Source organism: Aspergillus ibericus (genome assembly GCF_003184845.1).
Source record: "Aspergillus ibericus CBS 121593 unplaced genomic scaffold BO80scaffold_4, whole genome shotgun sequence".
Classification (NCBI taxonomy): Eukaryota; Fungi; Ascomycota; class Eurotiomycetes; order Eurotiales; family Aspergillaceae; genus Aspergillus; species Aspergillus ibericus.
Window position 1 is genome coordinate 881064 of NW_020292102.1, and position 18754 is coordinate 899817.

Genomic DNA, 18754 nt, shown 5'->3' on the forward strand with positions numbered 1-18754 from the left:
CTGGTATATATGGTGAGAGATGATAGACAGGTAGACCTTTGTTGTCTTCAAAGAGTCGACTAACGAAATACTAGACAGAAAGAGGTACGTATAAGTCGTCTAGTTGTATCCCACCACCCCCATCTGTGTTCAATAATGGGGACCACGATAGCTGAGCAAAGACCTCCTCAAGTGATCATGCGAACAACCTGCTGTATGCGGAGCGAGACCGGGCTGTGAATCTCTAATTCTGATTGTGATTATTCCGGTCACGATCCCTTTGGACAGATTGAGTATTGTCTGCTGCGTTCTCAGACAAGGCTGTCAGGATCTCCTGGTGTGAAGCGTCCGAACGAATAATGGAGACCATCCGGTTGACAACTTCCTGATCTCCATTTCGTACAAAGCCTAACAGCTGTTCAAGAAAGCTTCGATAATAAACCAGTTCCTCGGCGAGTCGGTCAGACGTTTGAGAGGGGGGGTTTGAAGGTTCGAGGCCCGCGCTTTGACTGCTTTCGTTGGGATGACTATCGGCAATCAAACGGTCAATCAATACTGTCAAAGGAATACGGTCCAAATTCGCAAAGATGTTAACGGTGAGGTACCTACCTGGGACCGCCGTTGTGTTGCGAGCCGTTGTGCTGTTGCCTCATTCTGTTGCAGGCGGATGCGATGGTGTCTAGGCACAGTCTGCGGAGAATACCCCTCCTTTATTCTTTGTTGAGACGCCTGCCCGGCGGGGGAGGGTATATTAGCTGCAGGAACGATGAAGGCCAAATTGGTGAAGAGAAGTGGCGACTGATATCGAGGAAGGTCCAGTCTGAACCGTGCCCCACAAGATGGGAAGGTCCGTCGATCTAGTGAGCTTGGTGACAGCTGGACGCCGTAATATTGGTGGTGCCTTTGAGGCCGAAGGGATTAGGTACTTTGCCAGGCAAGCTATTCCCAGGCAGTTGGGTCGACGCTGTGTCCAACCACGTACTCAGAAATTACCGCCCAATGACCCAACAAGATTCTTCCCCATAAGGGTAGAATTGAGCACAAACAAGCAAGGCTAGGAAGAGACAGCTGTCCGGTTCAGAAGGGGAACAGCGTCCATCCTATGACCTAAGCCACGCGAACAGGGGTTATTGGTCAAGTGTTAGTCTACTGGGGAGTCCAGCAGATTGAACCCAAGGCCCTTAGGAGTTGGGAGCCACAGCCCGAGGGCAATCAAGGGCCACAGACAAGGAAGGATCATCATTGCACCGTTCTGGCTGGGCGCGGGTGCTTCCACGATGGCTCCCATCGATCCAGCACCGTTCGTGTCCAATTTGCAGGCGACTTTATTATCCGCAGACGCGTTTCACCGAGCAGTACCAGCCAAAGACCATGGAAGAAAGCTACCCGTAAAGCAGGCATTGTCAGGTTGACCCAGTTATTTGAGTTATGAACCTCTGCTACAGACCTCGCGGAGAAATCTCCCAGCCAATCCCTTGGACTCTCTCGTCTCCGCCGCGGAGAACATCGCTTTTGTACTGCGCCGAGGCATCGGGTGTCATGATTATTCGTCAGCCGAATTGCTGTTCTCCTCTCTACTGCATTTTCTGGTTTTCTTTCATGATCGAATATATTCTTTCTTCGTGCCAAATTCTCCGAAGACGTTGGGGAATCTGTGTTGCAGTGAGTTTCTGGCACGCCAAGTCAGCGGACAAACGGGGCCAACGACTGTTCTGACCAACATACCAACCCTGATGATTAGTGGTCTCTCAAGAGCACACTCTGCTATAGAAGAAATGCACTGGCGCCTAAGGAGCAAATGTCCCCCCGCATGCTGTCTTCCTTGAAAGCGACGTGTCGATGACAAGCATTAGGCGCAAGCCTGACTGTCTGAAACCAACTTTGTCCTTGGCCTTCAAGGTTAGTCGCGTCCGAGCTCCTCATAGTTTGTTCTCACAATGACCCGAGATAAATGATTCCTAGACCAGATTCGGGCGCATCACATGGCTATCTCAAATCGCCACCGTTTCAATCAACGAAACTCCTCAAGGCGAAATAACAAGGACGGTGTCAAGAGAGCGCAGTGACAGCAGAGACAAATCACAGGTACATGCAGGCTTTAACCTTTCTGGTGTAGTTTGAGAGACGCTGGGTCAGATGTGAGCCCATGGCAGAATGATCTGATTTGCTGTGCATTTCCCTTCACAGGCACTGGCGAATGCCCATACCAAGTTGCCTTCGAGTTGGCGAGCTCAGTGACAGCTGATGTGTCCAGCTAGTTACTGTGTCCCCAAGGTTTGGTCGGCCTAAAGACCGCATTACACTGATTGTGCCCACAGATTTTGCTCATATTGTCTCTTTTGGAGAGCCGAGATCTAGGCTCAAGTCATGGCGATTTTCGAAAGCATCCATGAAATGGCTTTCAAAAGAGTTCACTGGGCTTCAGTGAAAAACATCACCAGGGATTGAAGAAGCGAAGTTGCCATCCTTCCCAAGCAAATCGGAGGCTCAGATGAATACTGCCCTCAATAACTGGGGAGAGAAGTTCTCCCGCTTTCCTGGGACGCTCGTGATGAAGATACAGGAAGAACACACCTGACCATATTCGGACAGTTTCCACATTCGCAAAATCAGGGTATTTGCCTTTGTTGGGCTCAATCATGCGGTATTGACCGATATTCAAAACAGCGCTAAGCTTGATAGTCTGCCTTGACTCAGCAGACAGGCCTAGCACTGGCCATCGATGCGTTTCATATCAGAGAGCCAATGCGTCTATGGACCTGAAGCTTGCCTCGCAAGTCTACATTATAAGCACTCGGAACGAAGGGCTTCACCTAACCTGTCTACCGTCTGCTGTGGGATTGCAGTGCTCTGGTTCAATTTATAGTGTCGGTCTTATCATCGCCGTTGCAGCCGTAGATGGTTATGCAGTCAACTGTTCGGTCACGGCGCTCAGGTATATCAAGACAATGTCGCTGGAGCTAGTGTGCTTTAGCGTGGGCTTCCGGTATCCGAAATCATCACTCCTCTGATATGATGGCATCAGGATGCCATGTACGGCATCTTTGTCGAATTCACATAACGAAACCCGGCAGCTTATGATTTAGGAAACCATGTGGATTGAGTGGGGCTGGACCGGCAAGCTGCTGGGTGTGATGCGATCTATGTTGATGAGTGGCAGGTTGACTGATTCCGACGACGACCAATAGAAGATTGCTCGCATAGAGGATTGCATATGAGGCGAAGCCGGCTTTGTATCATCTGCTATGCCTTGCTCACCTGCCAGCATGAGTGTTTATCTCAGATGAATAAGGGGTCCGCTGAAGTTCTGGGTGTCGAGTCCAACAGACCATCCAGCCCTACAGAACCACTCCCCATCATTTCATTTGGCGGGTAGATGCAGTGCATCTGATATTCTGGGCGATGGATGATCTAACTCGTCCCGCGTCGGACGTCGCTTCCGGGTATTGGCAGCATCCACAATGACGAGAAGGGTCCATCGCTCGCCGCGAGAAAGCTGGCTATGGCGGGGCGCGGATCGAACCCTCTTGAACGGCGAGGTAAGAACATACTGTAGATGACAATCTTCCAGTCCTAACCGAGGCCCCAACCAGAAGGCGAATTTGCGTCCAATATTGTCCTTTTCACGGTGCAGACTTCTGCAGGAGCCTAAAATCTGGGTCAAAGCCGAGAATCACCTTCGGTTCCCGATCGATCCAAAGATTCTCCACCAAGAATCATTACTACCTGCGAGTTGGGCTCCAGGTAAAGCACTGAATACTTAGAAGATGCAACCTTAGAGCCCGAATGGGATGAGGAACACCTACCTGAAGGAAGGTGGGGATAAGGGAAGCAGGGCAAGGGCAGCAGCAAGCAGACGAGCCTGGTGGTTTCTAGCGCCAAGGTGAGTCCCCATTAGCGAAGGAAAATACATCCTGGAACCCTCATTGGGCACTCCTGGACGCCTCCGATGTCATCTCCCGAACACGAAAGAAACCAGGACATAACATCCTGAGAATGTCTACGGCGTACCCAGGGACGTGTTATCATTCACTACATTCGACAACTTTGCAACTTCTCGGTCAACTATTAAAGAGGCTCGGCACTGTCTGTCAGAATGACAGCGGACTTCTGATCCCTGACATCTTGCGGAGAGCCTACCGACGGACTGGCCTCATGCCCTGGCTTCCACCCTTAAAGTTTGGTCGGTTTCACTCGGTTAACAGGTTTTGTCTGTGACATAACAGGCTACGGTCCAGAGAGTGCAAGATTTAACCGTCCAAAAAGGTTCTCCCCAACGTGTGCGGTTTGTGAGAAGTCCCACTGATCATGTCGCTCTTCTCTTTGACTATTGCGAGCTTTGAGAATCGTCAAGTAATATAGCGCAGAGTGCTTGAGTTCATTCATTCTTCATGAAGGGATGTTCTGTCATCCACTTGAAAGGGGGAAAGAGAAACAAACACAAGCCAATGGTGATTTGTTCGACTCCGGCTATTGTGGTCCCGTCACGGTTCCTTCTGGATTATGCTGTAGACCTCAGCTCTCCACGTCAACCTCGGCCAAATTCGTTAACACTGCGTCACGAATCTGCTACATACAATAGCCTCGCAGTCGGAAATAATTTCCGGATCGCTGTCGAGGTTCATGTTGTGTTTGACAGCTCTTCAACACTATACCGAATAACGTTGTGTGGCTTCCATGTTAGCGTACGGGGTGTATACCGAACCCCATACTAATCGCTCCAGGTTACATGACTATTCTAATGATTTAGCTGCCATAACACCTCCTAAACAAGAGGCATCCAGAAAACGGGTACATCTTACCCCAGGCTTAAAGGATGCTTCTAGTATGTGCGAGGAAACCGAAGCAGGGCACAATTTCTCAAGGTTACAAGTAGCTCGTGAAAAAACGACACCTGTCTATATCTAGGACTAGCGTCAGCTCCGCAACTCGCACCCCTTACCATGTCGGATTGTGGGTCTTTTGGAGCCACCCCTTTATTTTTTGTCGATTTTTGTGTATCACACTTGGGTATATGCAGATGGCCTGTACCTTGTAACAAAGCACAAGAACATTTTCCTTTGGCTGATGGTACTTACTTCTCCAGGATGAGCTTGACTCGGTTAGTCTACTTCACATAGGATAGGAAATTTCTGGTTTATCAAATATCTCTCATGTCAGGCGATCCAGTCATATCTTCGCCTTTCTGCCATGTGTGTTTTATGCGTCTCTGCCTCTCACCTTTCTATAGATTTATGCGCACGAGCTGAATCTCATCAATGTCATCAAATGTCAGTGTTTTATAGTACCCCTGAACCCATATAAGTCTGAAGTGCAAAAGGTCCCCCTCTGTCTTGAGAACTCTATACACATATTTGTAGATTGTGTTTCTGCTGGCCAACATCAGCGATAATCCAATGAATGTCACTGTCCATGTGCATATTGCAAAGAAACGGAAAGCGCTTCACACGGTTTTTAACTTATAGTTGACTTTCCATGCTCTCATTGTCTTATGAGAGAAATAATGTGGACTGTTTAAGCATGATTTTGACACAATTACATAACCTTCAGTTGAAGAATGACCACCAAGGGGTTTGTCCTTATAATGCTATCCCTGCTCGGATTAGTAATTCATCCCTATCAAGGGCTCCTATGTATACTGCATAGCCCGTGTAAACCCATTTGCTGGGAATGTGGGTCATAGCATGGCCTCAGTATGTACGACCATCACCAGGGCTATCTAGTACGTAGTCAAGACACAGTCCGATAAACGTATCTCCGATAGGTTTTGTATTCGTATGCGTTTCTGGAACGATCAATCATTCTTGCATTAGGACGTATGTGTTTGTAGGTGCTAAGATTTTGGTTTTGTGGCTTCTGAATTACGCGCATACCGGCACGTGCCATCTTGGAATCTCGCTGATTGGGAATCAGCATTCTTTGAGCCTTGTTGACTCTAGTTAGTAAACCAGTTCCCCGAGTCTTGAGGTTGGTGACGCGACAAGATCATTTCAGGTTCAGATGGGCCCCTTGCTTCGCAGTTAGCAAGGGAGTGCACTTATAAGGTGACTTCTGCCTCGCTGCCACGCATATGAGCGAGTACTTGCATAATATTGTCTGCTTTTCGTTCTCCTGCCGGTTTCACGCGGTGTCCACTCCTTCAATTTAATCATCTGCCGCTCCTTCCAATCAAATTAGCAAGATGCAGCTTTCCGGTCTCTTTGTCACAGCTTTCGCCCTCTTCGCGTCTCACGTATATGCTCAGGGCCGTCCCCACGGGATTGATACTGGAAACGAGCTATGTACGGGTCAATGTCTGCCTGAGCCTTCCCATCTTCCATGCAACAGGCCAAAGGTAAGCGCTCGTCCTAGATCCTGTCGTAAATTCCCTTATTGATTGAAACGGTAGTGGCAAGCAACACTTGGCTGCTATATGTGCTGCCTTGAGAATGACGACGCGGGTGCTTTTGCAGATCATATGCCAGAAGACATCTTTGATGGAGACATCCTTGGTGACGGCGATATCATCGACGACAGTGAGGTTTAATTGCCTATATGTGTCTCGGGGACTCGGGGTTTTATCAAGGGGAGGGACTGGATGAGTTTTTGACAATATATCAAAATGTGGCACATCCAGCTTATCATATGCCAAACACCTCGTAGCATGTATATTCTTCGAATCGGAAAGGCTTTGGCCAAGGTCCTTTAATCAGCGAGTCTGGATGGAAGTGTGTCGTATCAGCAGAGTTGCCAAGAACCAAAGATGCTCTTCAACCGTAAGCACATAAGCGAAGAAGATCGCTAGCCCTGATAATTGATTCACAAATTGACTGAAAGCGTCCACAAAGACTTTCGACACTGCGTCTGTATGAGCACAGGCCCAAAGATGCCTTACTTGTAGGAAGCATCGCAACTCGACAACATGAATCAATTATCAGCCTCACCTATCCTAGCTGATGCATGAGTCGGTCGCATGGTTTCTGTTCGTTACTGCATTATTGCTTGTGCCCTTCGATGCCCTCTGTTGATGAGAAGTGCCGGCCCAATCAAAGCCCGGTAGAGTGGACGAGGTTAGCGCAGCCCTAGTCGCGTAAGGAAGGATGTGCTTTCTCGGTGCACATCCCCAAGCCCTTCATTTACTCCATCTTGTATGCCGACACTCAAAATAGCTGAGGGGGCAGTTTCAGAATAACGACCGTTGCTATCGTGTTCGATGAAGTCGTTTCGCCACTTGATACCTGAAGCCTGAAACTTGTCGATCAGCGACCCTCACAACATCTTTTCCTAAGCGTCAAACCCCAATATGTAGATATCCTTCTCCTTGAAATTATAACGTAGTATCCGTTCCGATTGCATGATTCGATGTTGTATTATAGGCAGGTTGTCTGTGCAATGAACAACATCCAAGTTCGCATCAGAGCACCATAGATGGCGTTGTTTTTCGCGATAGGGCGACATGGTATGGTCGTGAGTCAATAGTTTCCTTCCCCTGCCTCTCATGCCGTCCTCTATCCATAGAATTCCTTCAGGTGGAGACCTTGCTTGCCACGCATGATGTACTGATTCTGGTGATGTCCCTGTCATGGCCGACCATGGGACAGACCCGGCCGGGGTGGGTGGATCAAGTCTGTGTAACCTGCATTTAGATCCGATAAAGAAGTCCCCGCAATTTGAAGGTAGAAAAATATTCATAACACTTCTGGATTTTCGTATGGCGGTATATGCAATTTTAACTGCCAGGATAGGTCGTTCGAAGAGAAAGGGCGAAGTTGGCCTGCGAACTCTCGGGGGTCCTTGTCAGTACTAGATTACAGAACCCAAGGTTGACCAAATGTTATACACGAAGAGAGGGGTAATTTGAAAAACCTGGCCCACGGATAGCACTAATTGTTTCCATTGTAGGTTTCCGACCCAGATCCTGTCAGGTTCGTATCCCCCTTCGGCCGCCGGTGCACTGTGCAGAATCTTCAGGCCTACCCATTAACCAGCACGTACGTCAGATTGTTCTATCTCTAGGCGTGTATGTAAACCACTCTGTGTCGAGTTGGAGTGTTTCGTTGACTCAGAAGTTCGTTGTGGCCATATTCCAACATGTGGTGAGTCCCGTACTAGTCGCCATGGACACACCAAGGCCGATGATGCTGTGACATCTAAAGTATCCAGCACTCCAGATCAAGGCGTTGAGACATATAATACCAGATTGTAGTGTTTTCTTGATCAAGGCAGTTGGAAATCTGAACAGAGTGGCTCGGAAAAGGACAGGGGAGCAGATGATGAGATTATTGATGAAAAAGCTGATGGATATGTGTTGGCAGGTGAGTAAAACAAGGTATGAACGACATCAAGCCCTCACAAGCATCTCTAAGGTGGCTGAGCAGTGTATTCTCAGATAAGGGAGTGATGCTGAGAAGAAGGACCCGAAAAAACGGGATGCAGAGAAGTTCAGTTGGGGGGGTGGATGGAAATGAACTCCGGCTGGCAGGGCGAATGTGCTGCCGGCCCAAACAAGTTGACCAAACTAACCTTCGTGCGTTCGCCCTGCAGCCCGTTCTGTTCTGGACAAGGTATTTGCACGCACTTACAGGGCTTCATCAATCGTAATGCCTCCTGATATGTCTCGTAGGCCTCAGGAGTCTCCGTTTCTACGCAGAGTGACAGGATCTGTGTTCACAAAGGCATGCCCAATGACTTACCACACCTACTTGTACTGTGTTGCTACATGATACTAAGTTCTGGAGCATCCAGTGCCCTTCGATGGCTAATATCGATCCATCAAGTCGTCCAATGTATCCAGTTGGTCGACATAGGAAGATGAAACAAGATGAATCATGAGCCTAAGAGGCAAACCCTACTATACTACACCACAGCCAAACCCCCAAAAGATGGATGATCCACTCTATAGTATCCACTAGCCGTTGACTCCCAAACAAAAAGCGTAGAACCAAGTGCTCTGCCGACAACTCTACCGGAATTTCTACATGTTCATTCGACGCCGGGGTTTGGGGGCCCCTTGTTGTCTTAACAGTGTGCCTCTCTCATACGGCAGTCTCTGACATACTATACATATACATTTATTGAATCTTTTTTCAGTCGGTGCCCTTGCTTCAATGCCTTGTGTATTGCATGTGCTTTGGTGGAGCACAAATATACAGGTGCTTAGTCATCTATATGACAGCCTGGGGCATCCGGCAGTTGCCTGACAGGTGACAGCTAACTAATTCTGCACCTGCGCTGTCAAGGGTATCCTTGATTCGGTCTCAAGACATGTCACAAGTTAATTGGCGCACTTTGTATATGCAATTGAATCTTGTTCAGTTCTATATAGGAATCCCTGCTCGTCTATACAATGCCCGAAGTCCGTGTGGTATTAAGTATCTATCCCAAGCATCCGCTATGAGCTCAGTTTCCGAAAGGAAGGTGCCATTTCCACGCCTATCATCCGTCGCTTCGTATCTCTCATGCTGACTCTATTGCCTTTTCCCGCTCAATTTCTGCATATTACCAAATGACTAAAAACAGAAGACCAGAGGACATTAACAGAAAAGAAAAAAGATGCCGAGCTTAGCCCTTTGCATGGCACACATGCACAGCATCTGAGCACTCGCAATGTCGGCTAATACTTGGAAGTATGGGTCGCTTTGAAGCGCTGTAGAATCATGATAATAGCCTTCACAAAGACTCCTCCAGGGAACGAGCAGGCACGTCAGAGTTTGCAGAACCCAAGACCGTACTCAAGGTAGGTGCCTTTCCACTAGGCTTCTCATCCCACAGCGCACTACTGGCAGGGAAAATCGAACCGTCGTTGGAAATGCCAACAGCGGAAACATCTTCCGTGGGATTATGAACATGGGGCACTACCAGCTCAACCCCCTTCGTGGCACTTGAGCAGCCAGAGAAGTAGGGGTTGTGCCGAGGAGGCAGTGGGCGATATGCGGTGTCATGCGCATAGCTCATATAATCCGACCCGTTGCTGCTGAGCGATGATGCGGCGGTAGACGGGGTGTGCATCAGCGATGGAACAGGCCCCGTGGCACTAAAGAGCGTCGACAGGCTTGTCGAACTACGGTGTTCGAAGCGGGGGCGACGGGCGGGCATCACGGCATCATCACTGTGAAACTGGGACAAGTACTGCCAAGCTTCCGAGGACGCCAGAGAACTTGCACCAGATCCCATTGGTATCACAGGCTTCCATTCGGATGGATCCTGATCCGTTTTGGCATCATTCCATTCGCCGGTTATCCTGGAAGAGAACGACGATCTGAGGGCACCTCGCGTGGGAGTCATGGGTGCTACAATTATCCGAGGAGACATAGGAGGAGAGGTAGGAGGGGTGGTTTGAGAAGACATCGAGGAGTTTGATGAGAAGGAGGCGGAAAGAGGTTTGTGAGAGTCTTTGCGGCGACAGCTAGAGAGAGGGGAAGGAGGTATTAGCAGATGGTCCGGAAAGGGAAGTGAAGATGGAAAGACAAAGAAGGACCAGGGGCACTCGTTGGAATTTAAACCAACCACGGAGGCTGTGCATGTGTCAAGGGTGTGGCGCGATAAGGAGGGATCCATACCTTTCGCTGCAATATAGGAGAGAGTTGTCAGGCACTGTTATCTGTTTCTCGCACATGGCGCTGTAGATCAGTTAGCTTCGATTCTAAAGATAAGCGAAGCATTTGACATGCAAGGGAAGTAAGCGACAGACTAACGGCGCCGTGGGAAGGTTTGCAAAAGCAACAATGCTGGAAAAAGGATGGAAGACATAGCGGGAGATCAGTAGCACATACCAAAAGTTGAGAAAGCTGGCCGCCATTTCGGGCTGCCGGTCGTCCTCCGATTCCAACTGCCTGGTGATCTGTCCAGAACCTAGTTTGGAGATGGAGTGGTTCACAAAGGATGTGCCTTTCCGATGTAGAGCCGGCCGGGAGGTCCTCAGCTTAGGGACATTGGAGCCCGAGGAGGTGCGGCGATGATGGTTGTTGCTTTGAGTCATTGATGGCGGTGAGGGCTTAGTTAAGTATAAATATAACACTCGTCCAAAAGAAAAATTATCTATCTGAGATAGTTCGGCGATGGTACCTTGCGCCGAACCGCGCCAGTTGTGGAGCACGAGAGCCGGCCCCTATGGGGTCAGAAGTATGAGGGATTTGCGTCTAGCAGGGATCCGACGGCGCAATTGGTTGGACCAATTGTCTCGGACGGTCGTACTGGATGCTATAGTTTCGTAATATTGCCTCGTCCTTGTTCAGAGAAATGGCATGTGCCGAATGACCCCAGTGGACGGGCGAGTGAAAATACAGGCCTGAGTGATTTTCGGGAACCCTGGCAATGAGGCAAATATGTAGCGGGCGAAGTGCAAATTCTTGGTGATGATAATAACCAGGACGATAAGCTTTTTTGCTTCCTGCTCTGTGTGTATCTGCTGTGGCACCAGAATGGTCAGATAGGTCACAAATGAAACCAGTCTCAATACCAGACAACGGGGGGCCGGGCTGCCTGGGCCGTTATCATCGGCCTCTGAGTGGGGAGAGATAAGGGACAAAAGCCAAACCCGCCCAGCAGATGGTAAAAACGGTAATAATAGACAGGCGACCGTGAAGATAAATATAGATAGCCGGCGAGGAAAGGGACATACGGAGTACATACCAAAGGAATGTTTATTTTCTCCCTGCCAAAAAATGGCCCTTTTGTTCTGATTTTTTGGTGTCCCCCTTTTATAAACAAGGGTGGCCGTCTCCTCCAAGGTACACCGCACGTGCAATTGGCCTGATGCCAAAAAAGGGCGGAGTGGTGTTATGCGGGATTATTAAGTGGCGGTGATGAGAGTATCGTGCAGCCGGTTGGAAACCAAAAATCGCTCGGAGAATAGATGGGCGGTACTGAAAGAGCGATGCCGGCGTGGGCATATAAGAATACACGGGTAGTCCGAAAGTCGTTCTGTTGTGGCAGTTGAAAAATCGAGCTGAGGCTGTTTGCGTCTTACGATAAGACCCCCCCAGGCAGAAACAAGCGACCAGCCGGATAGATATATCCAGAGCTGGGGAATCGAATCGAGCAACGGAAATTCTAGAACTCTGGTCCACCTACGTGAAGAAAGCATGATGGGGACCCGGGTTAGCCTTGGCCTCTTTTTGAGCATCCCCAGGCGTCCATCCATCCCTCCGGCCCATTCGCTACCGTGACCACTTTCACCCTCCGGGGCGATGTGACGCCCGAGCACGTCAGGCCCGGGCGGGAAGGCGAGACTCGGATGGAGTCACGCCATTGGACTGGGGAAGGGAAGTTCTAGACTGCCGTGAGTGCCTGAGGCAGGCAACTCAACGCGCAATCGTCCCTTCTGGATGGGGAAGGTACACAAACAAAATGGCTTACCTCACCACCCGCAGATGACCTAATCCACTCCGCGTACGGAGTAGTTAAATGACTGGGGAACGTTGCAATTGCTCCGCTGAAACGACTCTTGGGCGGTCCCCTTGTGGATGGGCTATATTTAGCTGTGACTCTGGATCCGGTGGGAAGAGAAGGGTGGATGGAAGACGAAGCACCAAAAAGAAAAAAAAAAGCGATTCCAACCTTCTCCGAATCCGTTGTTTCCTTTCCTTGTTCTTATATGGTACTCGTACGCACTTAGGGACACTAGTAGCCGGGAGGGGTCTCTTTCTTGTCCAGGCGGGGTACCATCGCGATAAGGTAACCACCGCCGCGTCCACCGTGATTACTGGCATGACAGAGTCCGGATAACGATAGAAACCCTTCGCATTGCCCCTCAATTGCCCGGCTGGCTTTCCTTGCAATTCCGACGTTGGACCTTTTCCCCTTAACCGACCGAACCACGCTTATCGGGGGATGGAAGAATCCCAGGCCCCCAATCATTCGTCTCCTCCGGATGACATGTCGCCCGGGCCTGGCTGAATCTCTGATCATCACTGCCGACCAGCCCAGTAGCCCAGTTTGGCACCTCAAATCGGGCACCCATCATCAACACGGAGCGTCAGCTGTAAACCCCCTCCAGCTCCACAGCTGCTGGTCTAGACGGTGCTCCGGGGGCCGGGTTCAAGGGGGACCGGCCAATGCTTGACGTACAGGCTTACACATGGACTGCTGCTCCACCGAGCGTCCAGTCCTTTTCTGCAGCATCCGCGTCCCCTAGTTGGATCTGTGCGGCAGGATCAACCGCCGTTAGATCCAATGATCGAGCCATATGGCAGGACGGGATCACGGACTCGGAACTGAACGCCAGGGAGGCAGCCCTGAGTTAACCTTGGCTAGCAAACAGGGAAATGCCATTCCCTTCCCTCGTTTCGGCACCGCATATAATGGGTGACGCCATAAATGCCTCGGATGGTTTTGCTTTTTCGGTGGAACTATTCTCGTAGTAAGGAGATGGAAGGCAAAAGAGAAGAGGGGAAAGCTAGGCAGCAAAAACAAAAGGCTGAGCTGGACGTGGCCTGCTCAGCTGGCCATCATCATCATCGTCATGAGGCGAAGCCAGAGCCGTCCTTGATAGCCGGAAATAGCTGAGACAATTTACTGGGGCAAAAATAAAAATATCCATCTCTTTCTGTTTCGCCAGTCCCATTATTGACAGATTTTTCAAAATAGGATTACAATGCCATCAGCGATTGTAACGTTCAGATCAGTCTATGATGCTACAGAGATTTGAGTCAATGATAGTGGGGCTATGTCACCGACGCGCAATGACAGACATCTACATACTTAGAACCCTCACTAATCCGGCCCCTGGTGAATAATCTGTTTTGCTGGTGTAAAAGTTGAAGTGATCTGTCCTTGATCGGCCTGTGGATCACCTTCTTTCATCCATTAGCAAATATTTATACCTCCGACGTTGAGATTGGATAGTGTTATTATTAACTCCTGACGGATGGGGATTCCCACCCATCGGCAGTTCCAGGGATCGGCCTCTTTTCTTTCTGCCTTACTACACACCACCATTCACATTGATGTTCGGAATCCAGGGCCCCATGTGTCTGCACGTTGTCTCGACCGTGGCGGTGAGTCTGGACTGACGATGGAGCCAAGAGGCCCCTCCACTTTCCTCAAGGGCTTGTTTGCTGACGTTTTCCTCCACCATCTAGATGTGGTCCTTTTGAGGTCGGGTTAGGTAAGTGGACAACAGCCTCACTTTCTGTACTCCATACAGGGCAATGCGAATCACATTCGATTTCAATCTGGCCTGGAGCGCTTTGCACTGCTTTGACCCCGTCCATGCCGCGGGCCAAAGGTCGTGAAACCCTTGGTGCTGTGCTATGATGTATTGTACCCGAATGAGGGTTTCGCAGGGACATCCATCCCTTCATCCCTACGGAAACTTCATTATTCATCTAGCTCGAACAAATCAATATAAATCTATACGAAGAGCCAGCAGCCATTGCGACTTAGTCGCCTGCCTTCATAGGCTAGATTGATTAACAAACAGACGCATCGCTCATTCATCCCCACGTCACATGGAAGATTGCCGCATTAGGGCAGATAGAAAACCTCCCGGTTTCGTGCGGCGGCATTCCTTCATCCTTCTCTTCAGGGCTTTCTCTTTATCAGTGAAAACTTAAATTATCAGTAAACTTCACCTAGTTATTCATCAAGAAGCAACCCCATCAACAAATAGCAACCCCATCCACATCTAACTTCCCACACCGCAACATCCATCCCACCATCAACATACATACATACATACATACATACATAGACCCACGAGACCACAAAACCTAAGAGGGGCAGGGGAAACACAAATACATACCTCTCCACTCCGCAGATAGATAGATAGATAGACAGATAAAAACTTTGAATCCCGTGGTATCCGCAACCAGTGACACAATTTCCGTCGGCTTCCGTCGAATGACCAAAAGCAGATGAGGGATGAAGAAACTTCAGCCACCACTACCTATCATCATCTATTTACCCCTCCACCATCATTTACAGTTAGGTTCCAATCCCCCCAATCAAAACCACAGGAGCGATGTACCTTACCTAGGACTTAGTAAGTTTTGCGCAAGTTTCCGTGCCAATAGGGGGTTATTGCGTTTTCTTTTCTCCTATTCTTTGGTTTTACTATTTTCGGGCAATTCGTAGGTTTGTACCACGGTGTGGATTTGAATGTGTGATTTGTACGGATTTGTCGGGCTGGATGGGGATTTTTGATTCTGATTCGGTTGGGTTGGGTTGATGGATGGATGGATGGATGGGAGGGTCGTGCATGAACTGGATACCCGGATTGTTCGAGGGAGGGGTATGGCGTGCATAAGTAGATGCTACATGTAAGTACATGCGCTCCGGCAGGGTAGCTAGGTTTTGCCCTGGCAGATTATCTATCGATGTTACGTGTGATATGTCTGGAGGCATGTGACGATGGAAGTTTTGTATCAATTGCGCGAGATGGGAGGGGGTACATGTAATTGAAGGGGGTATCTTTGACTTGGTATAATAAACAATGACTCAACGCTCCATTTGCTCGTCCTGACCTCGCAGTCAGGCTGCTATAATCATGTATCAATTTCCATCGGATCGCCCGCGGCAGCCGCAGCGGGTGTGGGTGCAGCTGCAGCTGCAGCTGAAGGGCTCGAGGTAGATAGAGTGGGAGCATCGCCGGAGGGCGCCTTTGGTCCGCTCTCGGTCTTGTTTGTAGCAGCTTCGTTGCTGCCGTCCTTATCACTCTGTTCGCCCTCTTTAGCTTCCTCTTCTGCTTCAGCGCCACCCAAAAACCGCGCTGGAACTCCTCGCGCAGCAACCCCGACAGGGCCAACGTAACACCCAAGCATTGGGCTCCAGCTGTACTTCTGCGCCACGGTATGTCGGATTTCATTGTAAGCGTAGGAGTTTGCGAAGGGCAACGACGTTTCGGGGTCCCGATAGCGCGAGGGAAGTGATGTAATAACGCAGAGCGAAGACGAAATCTCTGTTCGGTAGTGTTAGCATGACCATGGCACACGTGCATACAGTGGGGTAATAAGGTGCTTTGCATACTGGTTAGCCTAGGAGGTTTCTTCGCGTTGAAATAGATGCTGAACTCGCGACTCTGGGCAGTCTTGTCATCAAAGTTTTCCAACACCGTAAGGTTTCGTCCTGTCTGCTCTATAACTGGAGGGACCTCTGGAACTTGTGGTTGTGGAGTTTCTTCATTCACGACAGCTGGCTGGTCCACAGATACCTCTGGGGCCTCTTGTCTTGGTTCTGTTGAACCGGGTGCAGTCTCTTGCAGAGCGGGCTGTGGAGGGGCATCAGTAGCATCCGGGGTTGCAGTAGGGGAAACCTGCGGTGGCGCCGTGGATGCAGTCTCAGACACTTTTTGAGTGGCTGCGGGGGGTTCAGGAGCTGATTTTGTCAATGCATCACCTGAATTCGCATCTGCAGATGGTGGATCTGGGTCAGGCTGCTTCTCGGACTCAATTGCTGAGTTCTTACCAGACACCTGCGACGTGGACTGTTGAGCTTCAGCTGCGTGTATAGGCGTCTCATCTGGTTGCTGTATATCCGGCTTTTCATCCACTTTTCCCTCTTGTAGAGCTGCATCTGTAGCCTGAGCTTCAGCAGCTCCCTCAGACTTCTCGGGTTCGGTCTTTGGAGAAGCTGCGTCTGGTGCTGCCTCTGTACCCGACCCATCGTTGAGCGCAGATGTGGATGGTTGGACAGGCTCAGCAGCAGCATTAGTCTCCGTAGGCGCATGAGTGGACGCGGGAGCCTCTACTACAGCATCGGCGGGTTTGTCTTGCGATATTGCGCCATTGGTTTGACTGGGTTCGGAGGTTGTTTGTTGGTGCTCAGGATCGTGGTTCTGCTTCACCGGCTCTCCGTCGGTAGATGTTTGTGGTAGAGTTGAATTCTCAGTCTGGGTGGAAGGAGGGGCTGTTTGCGACGTGGCAGACCCAGCAGCAGCAGCATCCTCGGTCGGTTTTTGCTCTATCACATTTTTGCTTTCTTTGTCCATCTTCTTGCTTTTCCTGCGTGCATTGTCCTCCTTCTCTGGCTTTGGCGTTACATCGACTTTGCCGATGCGCGTTAAGCGACCATTAACCCATGTTGCTATGCCACTCCAATACGACATGACTGGGCCTTCAAGGCGGCGGTTCTGAAGGGCTTCGATTTTCGCAAGTCGTTCTTCGGCCTTTCTCTTTTCCATTTCCTCCCACCGGTTGAGACTCTTGCTGTTGTGTCTTTCCACTCTTTCGGCTTCCGCAAGACGCTCAGCTTGCGTCATCTCCTTTGGCTTGAACTGGGCTTTCCTTTTGGCGGCTTCCTCCATTGTTGCTATGAGGCGAATGCGCTTTTCTTCGCTATCCTTGAGACGTGCATGCGTAAGTTCTTTGTTTTGCATGGTCTGACGACGAGAGGACGACCGCGTGGGCCCTTCCTCCGGCGTAGGGATCCATGAGATACGTTCTGACTTCTTTTTCGGGCGAGGGGCGGGCACTGCGGACACGGCCGTGGGGTCAATTTTGACCTTCTTGCTGGCTATCTTGAACCGAATATCTTCTTGCGCCCGTCGCTTCTTTCGCTCTTGTCGTTCTTCCTTCTGTAGCTGTTGTTCGCCCTCCAGTTCGTCCGCCCGCGCGTCGGGTCCTTGGTCGTCCTCGTCGTCCGAGGAAGATTCAAAACGCATATCATCCTCCTCTCCCCCTTCCTCCTCTGCATCAATTGCAAACTCATTATCATCCTCCACTTCCTCGAACAAGAGCGCAAGGTCATCGTCTGCAGCGGCGTCCAAGAGGGCTGACATATGAAGTCCAGCAGTGCTTCGCTTCGCACGCCCCTGGATGAGCGATTCTACCGGCGCCGCCTCCACGGAGGAGGGGCTCTCATGGTCGTCTGCCATTTGTCGTGACGAGGAGACTGAATTTCCCCCCGGCGAAAGAGGGACTTTAGCTGTCTATCGGATGCCGACCGTAAAATCACGGTACAACGCGAGTCGGATCAGGCGCTTATGGGACGATCGGGTGTACCACTTTCGAGTACTGTTATGCATTTAATTAATCTAGAGATCCATAGAGAGTCGTAGCACCTCAGGTAACCACGTGCATATATCGAAAGGGGGGGAGAAGGGCAGGGTGGTAAAGCTCGGATTATATGCATGGAAGCTCTCGAAAGGCGGTGCCGAAAATGACTGCGAATACGGAGCAGGGCGGTGGCGGTGGACGATTGTTGCCTCAGGTATGTACCAATCACGTGCTTTTTGCAACGTCTTGACTGCGAGATCCAGGTGCCACACGGAGTAATGTCCCTTCAATGTCCAGGTGAACACCTTTTACTGTATAAGGAGGACTCCAGATTGTCTATATACATTGTGATATAGCATGGTGGGCATTTTGAATCTCTCAGGGACCGCGAGCATCCAACCCGCTTCAAGAATATTCTGGGTCAGGTACCGTGCACCGCCTGCGGTACTTAGGTATATAAAGCTGCAGGTATGGAGTGAACCGATACTAGGGTTCATACTAGATCCATTAGGTACTATTGATGTTTCAATGGGGTCCACTGCGACCCGATTGTTCAACTGCTTTTGTTGAATGGACTTTGTCTTTAGGCCCCCGAAAGGATTGTGGTACGGCGTTCGGAGTATCTACTCTGTATGGGGTACAGCACAGGCGTTCCTGCATAGAGCTCCGCCGATGATTTCACATCGCAGGTAGTACGGAGTAGGATTTCTCTGTCCCTTGGTATCAGAACAGGAGAACAGGGCAGGTCTCAGAGATCTTCATCCCTTGCGTTCCCTCCTCATTGGAATCAAGGAAGGGGCTGGCTCATTCGCCCTATGAACTTAGATCCATAGCCTTATGCTGTGCTGCCGTTTGGAGCTGTA

General features: G+C 50.0%; 8 protein-coding genes across 8 annotated transcripts; 1 reads left to right on the plus strand and 7 right to left on the minus strand.

Moving 5' to 3' along the window:
- Window positions 1-119: 119 nt before the first annotated feature.
- Window positions 120-725, minus strand: BO80DRAFT_177066 (uncharacterized protein). The gene is made up of 2 exons (XM_025713982.1): window positions 589-725; window positions 120-506 (listed from the first exon to the last, which is right to left on the minus strand). The coding sequence occupies exons 1-2, from the start codon at window positions 630-632 to the stop codon at window positions 224-226; spliced, it is 327 nt and encodes a 108-aa protein (XP_025579431.1). The 5' UTR covers window positions 633-725; the 3' UTR covers window positions 120-223.
- A 5208-nt stretch (window positions 726-5933) lies between these two features.
- Window positions 5934-6697, plus strand: BO80DRAFT_421745 (uncharacterized protein). The gene is made up of 2 exons (XM_025718674.1): window positions 5934-6313; window positions 6368-6697. Exons 1-2 carry the CDS (start codon window positions 6161-6163, stop codon window positions 6503-6505), a joined length of 291 nt encoding a protein of 96 aa, XP_025579432.1. The 5' UTR covers window positions 5934-6160; the 3' UTR covers window positions 6506-6697.
- BO80DRAFT_177240 (uncharacterized protein) lies at window positions 6624-8045 on the minus strand. The gene is made up of 4 exons (XM_025713983.1): window positions 7936-8045; window positions 7256-7732; window positions 6903-7203; window positions 6624-6676 (listed from the first exon to the last, which is right to left on the minus strand). Exons 2-3 carry the CDS (start codon window positions 7648-7650, stop codon window positions 7119-7121), a joined length of 480 nt encoding a protein of 159 aa, XP_025579433.1. The 5' UTR covers window positions 7651-7732; window positions 7936-8045; the 3' UTR covers window positions 6624-6676; window positions 6903-7118.
- Window positions 8046-9206: 1161 nt separating this feature from the next.
- BO80DRAFT_421746 (uncharacterized protein) lies at window positions 9207-11363 on the minus strand. Its single transcript, XM_025718675.1, has 3 exons — window positions 10731-11363; window positions 10518-10577; window positions 9207-10363 (listed from the first exon to the last, which is right to left on the minus strand). Exons 1-3 carry the CDS (start codon window positions 10934-10936, stop codon window positions 9628-9630), a joined length of 1002 nt encoding a protein of 333 aa, XP_025579434.1. The 5' UTR covers window positions 10937-11363; the 3' UTR covers window positions 9207-9627.
- On the minus strand, window positions 11063-11668 carry BO80DRAFT_177345 (uncharacterized protein). Its single transcript, XM_025713984.1, has 2 exons — window positions 11417-11668; window positions 11063-11365 (listed from the first exon to the last, which is right to left on the minus strand). Exons 1-2 carry the CDS (start codon window positions 11585-11587, stop codon window positions 11189-11191), a joined length of 348 nt encoding a protein of 115 aa, XP_025579435.1. The 5' UTR covers window positions 11588-11668; the 3' UTR covers window positions 11063-11188.
- On the minus strand, window positions 11619-12453 carry BO80DRAFT_421747 (uncharacterized protein). The gene has a single exon (XM_025718676.1). The coding sequence runs from the start codon at window positions 12041-12043 to the stop codon at window positions 11750-11752; it is 294 nt and encodes a 97-aa protein (XP_025579436.1). The 5' UTR covers window positions 12044-12453; the 3' UTR covers window positions 11619-11749.
- Window positions 12454-14938: 2485 nt separating this feature from the next.
- On the minus strand, window positions 14939-15335 carry BO80DRAFT_421749 (uncharacterized protein). Its single transcript, XM_025718677.1, has one exon. It carries the CDS (start codon window positions 15301-15303, stop codon window positions 15013-15015), a length of 291 nt encoding a protein of 96 aa, XP_025579437.1. The 5' UTR covers window positions 15304-15335; the 3' UTR covers window positions 14939-15012.
- Window positions 15336-15388: 53 nt separating this feature from the next.
- On the minus strand, window positions 15389-17999 carry BO80DRAFT_421750 (putative signal transducer). The gene is made up of 2 exons (XM_025718678.1): window positions 15925-17999; window positions 15389-15856 (listed from the first exon to the last, which is right to left on the minus strand). The coding sequence occupies exons 1-2, from the start codon at window positions 17768-17770 to the stop codon at window positions 15444-15446; spliced, it is 2259 nt and encodes a 752-aa protein (XP_025579438.1). The 5' UTR covers window positions 17771-17999; the 3' UTR covers window positions 15389-15443.
- Between the last annotated feature and the right edge of the window lie 755 nt (window positions 18000-18754).

Coding starts and splice junctions, on each gene's coding strand:
- BO80DRAFT_177066 (XM_025713982.1), bottom strand. CDS start 632: ATGAGGCAACAGCACAACGGCTCGCAACACAACGGCGGTCCCAG. Junction 507..588: donor CAACACAACGGCGGTCCCAG/GTAGGTACCTCA, acceptor GATTGCCGATAG/TCATCCCAACGAAAGCAGTC.
- BO80DRAFT_421745 (XM_025718674.1), top strand. CDS start 6,161: ATGCAGCTTTCCGGTCTCTTTGTCACAGCTTTCGCCCTCTTCGCGTCT. Junction 6,314..6,367: donor TTCCATGCAACAGGCCAAAG/GTAAGCGCTCGT, acceptor TTGAAACGGTAG/TGGCAAGCAACACTTGGCTG.
- BO80DRAFT_177240 (XM_025713983.1), bottom strand. CDS start 7,650: ATGAATATTTTTCTACCTTCAAATTGCGGGGACTTCTTTATCGGATCT. Junction 7,204..7,255: donor AAGGATATCTACATATTGGG/GTTTGACGCTTA, acceptor GACAAGTTTCAG/GCTTCAGGTATCAAGTGGCG.
- BO80DRAFT_421746 (XM_025718675.1), bottom strand. CDS start 10,936: ATGACTCAAAGCAACAACCATCATCGCCGCACCTCCTCGGGCTCCAAT. Junction 10,578..10,730: donor GCCAGCTTTCTCAACTTTTG/GTATGTGCTACT, acceptor ACTGATCTACAG/CGCCATGTGCGAGAAACAGA. Junction 10,364..10,517: donor CTCCTATATTGCAGCGAAAG/GTATGGATCCCT, acceptor CCCTCTCTCTAG/CTGTCGCCGCAAAGACTCTC.
- BO80DRAFT_177345 (XM_025713984.1), bottom strand. CDS start 11,587: ATGTACTCCGTATGTCCCTTTCCTCGCCGGCTATCTATATTTATCTTC. Junction 11,366..11,416: donor GCCCGGCCCCCCGTTGTCTG/GTATTGAGACTG, acceptor CTGGTGCCACAG/CAGATACACACAGAGCAGGA.
- BO80DRAFT_421747 (XM_025718676.1), bottom strand. CDS start 12,043: ATGCTTTCTTCACGTAGGTGGACCAGAGTTCTAGAATTTCCGTTGCTC.
- BO80DRAFT_421749 (XM_025718677.1), bottom strand. CDS start 15,303: ATGCCTCCAGACATATCACACGTAACATCGATAGATAATCTGCCAGGG.
- BO80DRAFT_421750 (XM_025718678.1), bottom strand. CDS start 17,770: ATGGCAGACGACCATGAGAGCCCCTCCTCCGTGGAGGCGGCGCCGGTA. Junction 15,857..15,924: donor GAAACCTCCTAGGCTAACCA/GTATGCAAAGCA, acceptor ACTACCGAACAG/AGATTTCGTCTTCGCTCTGC.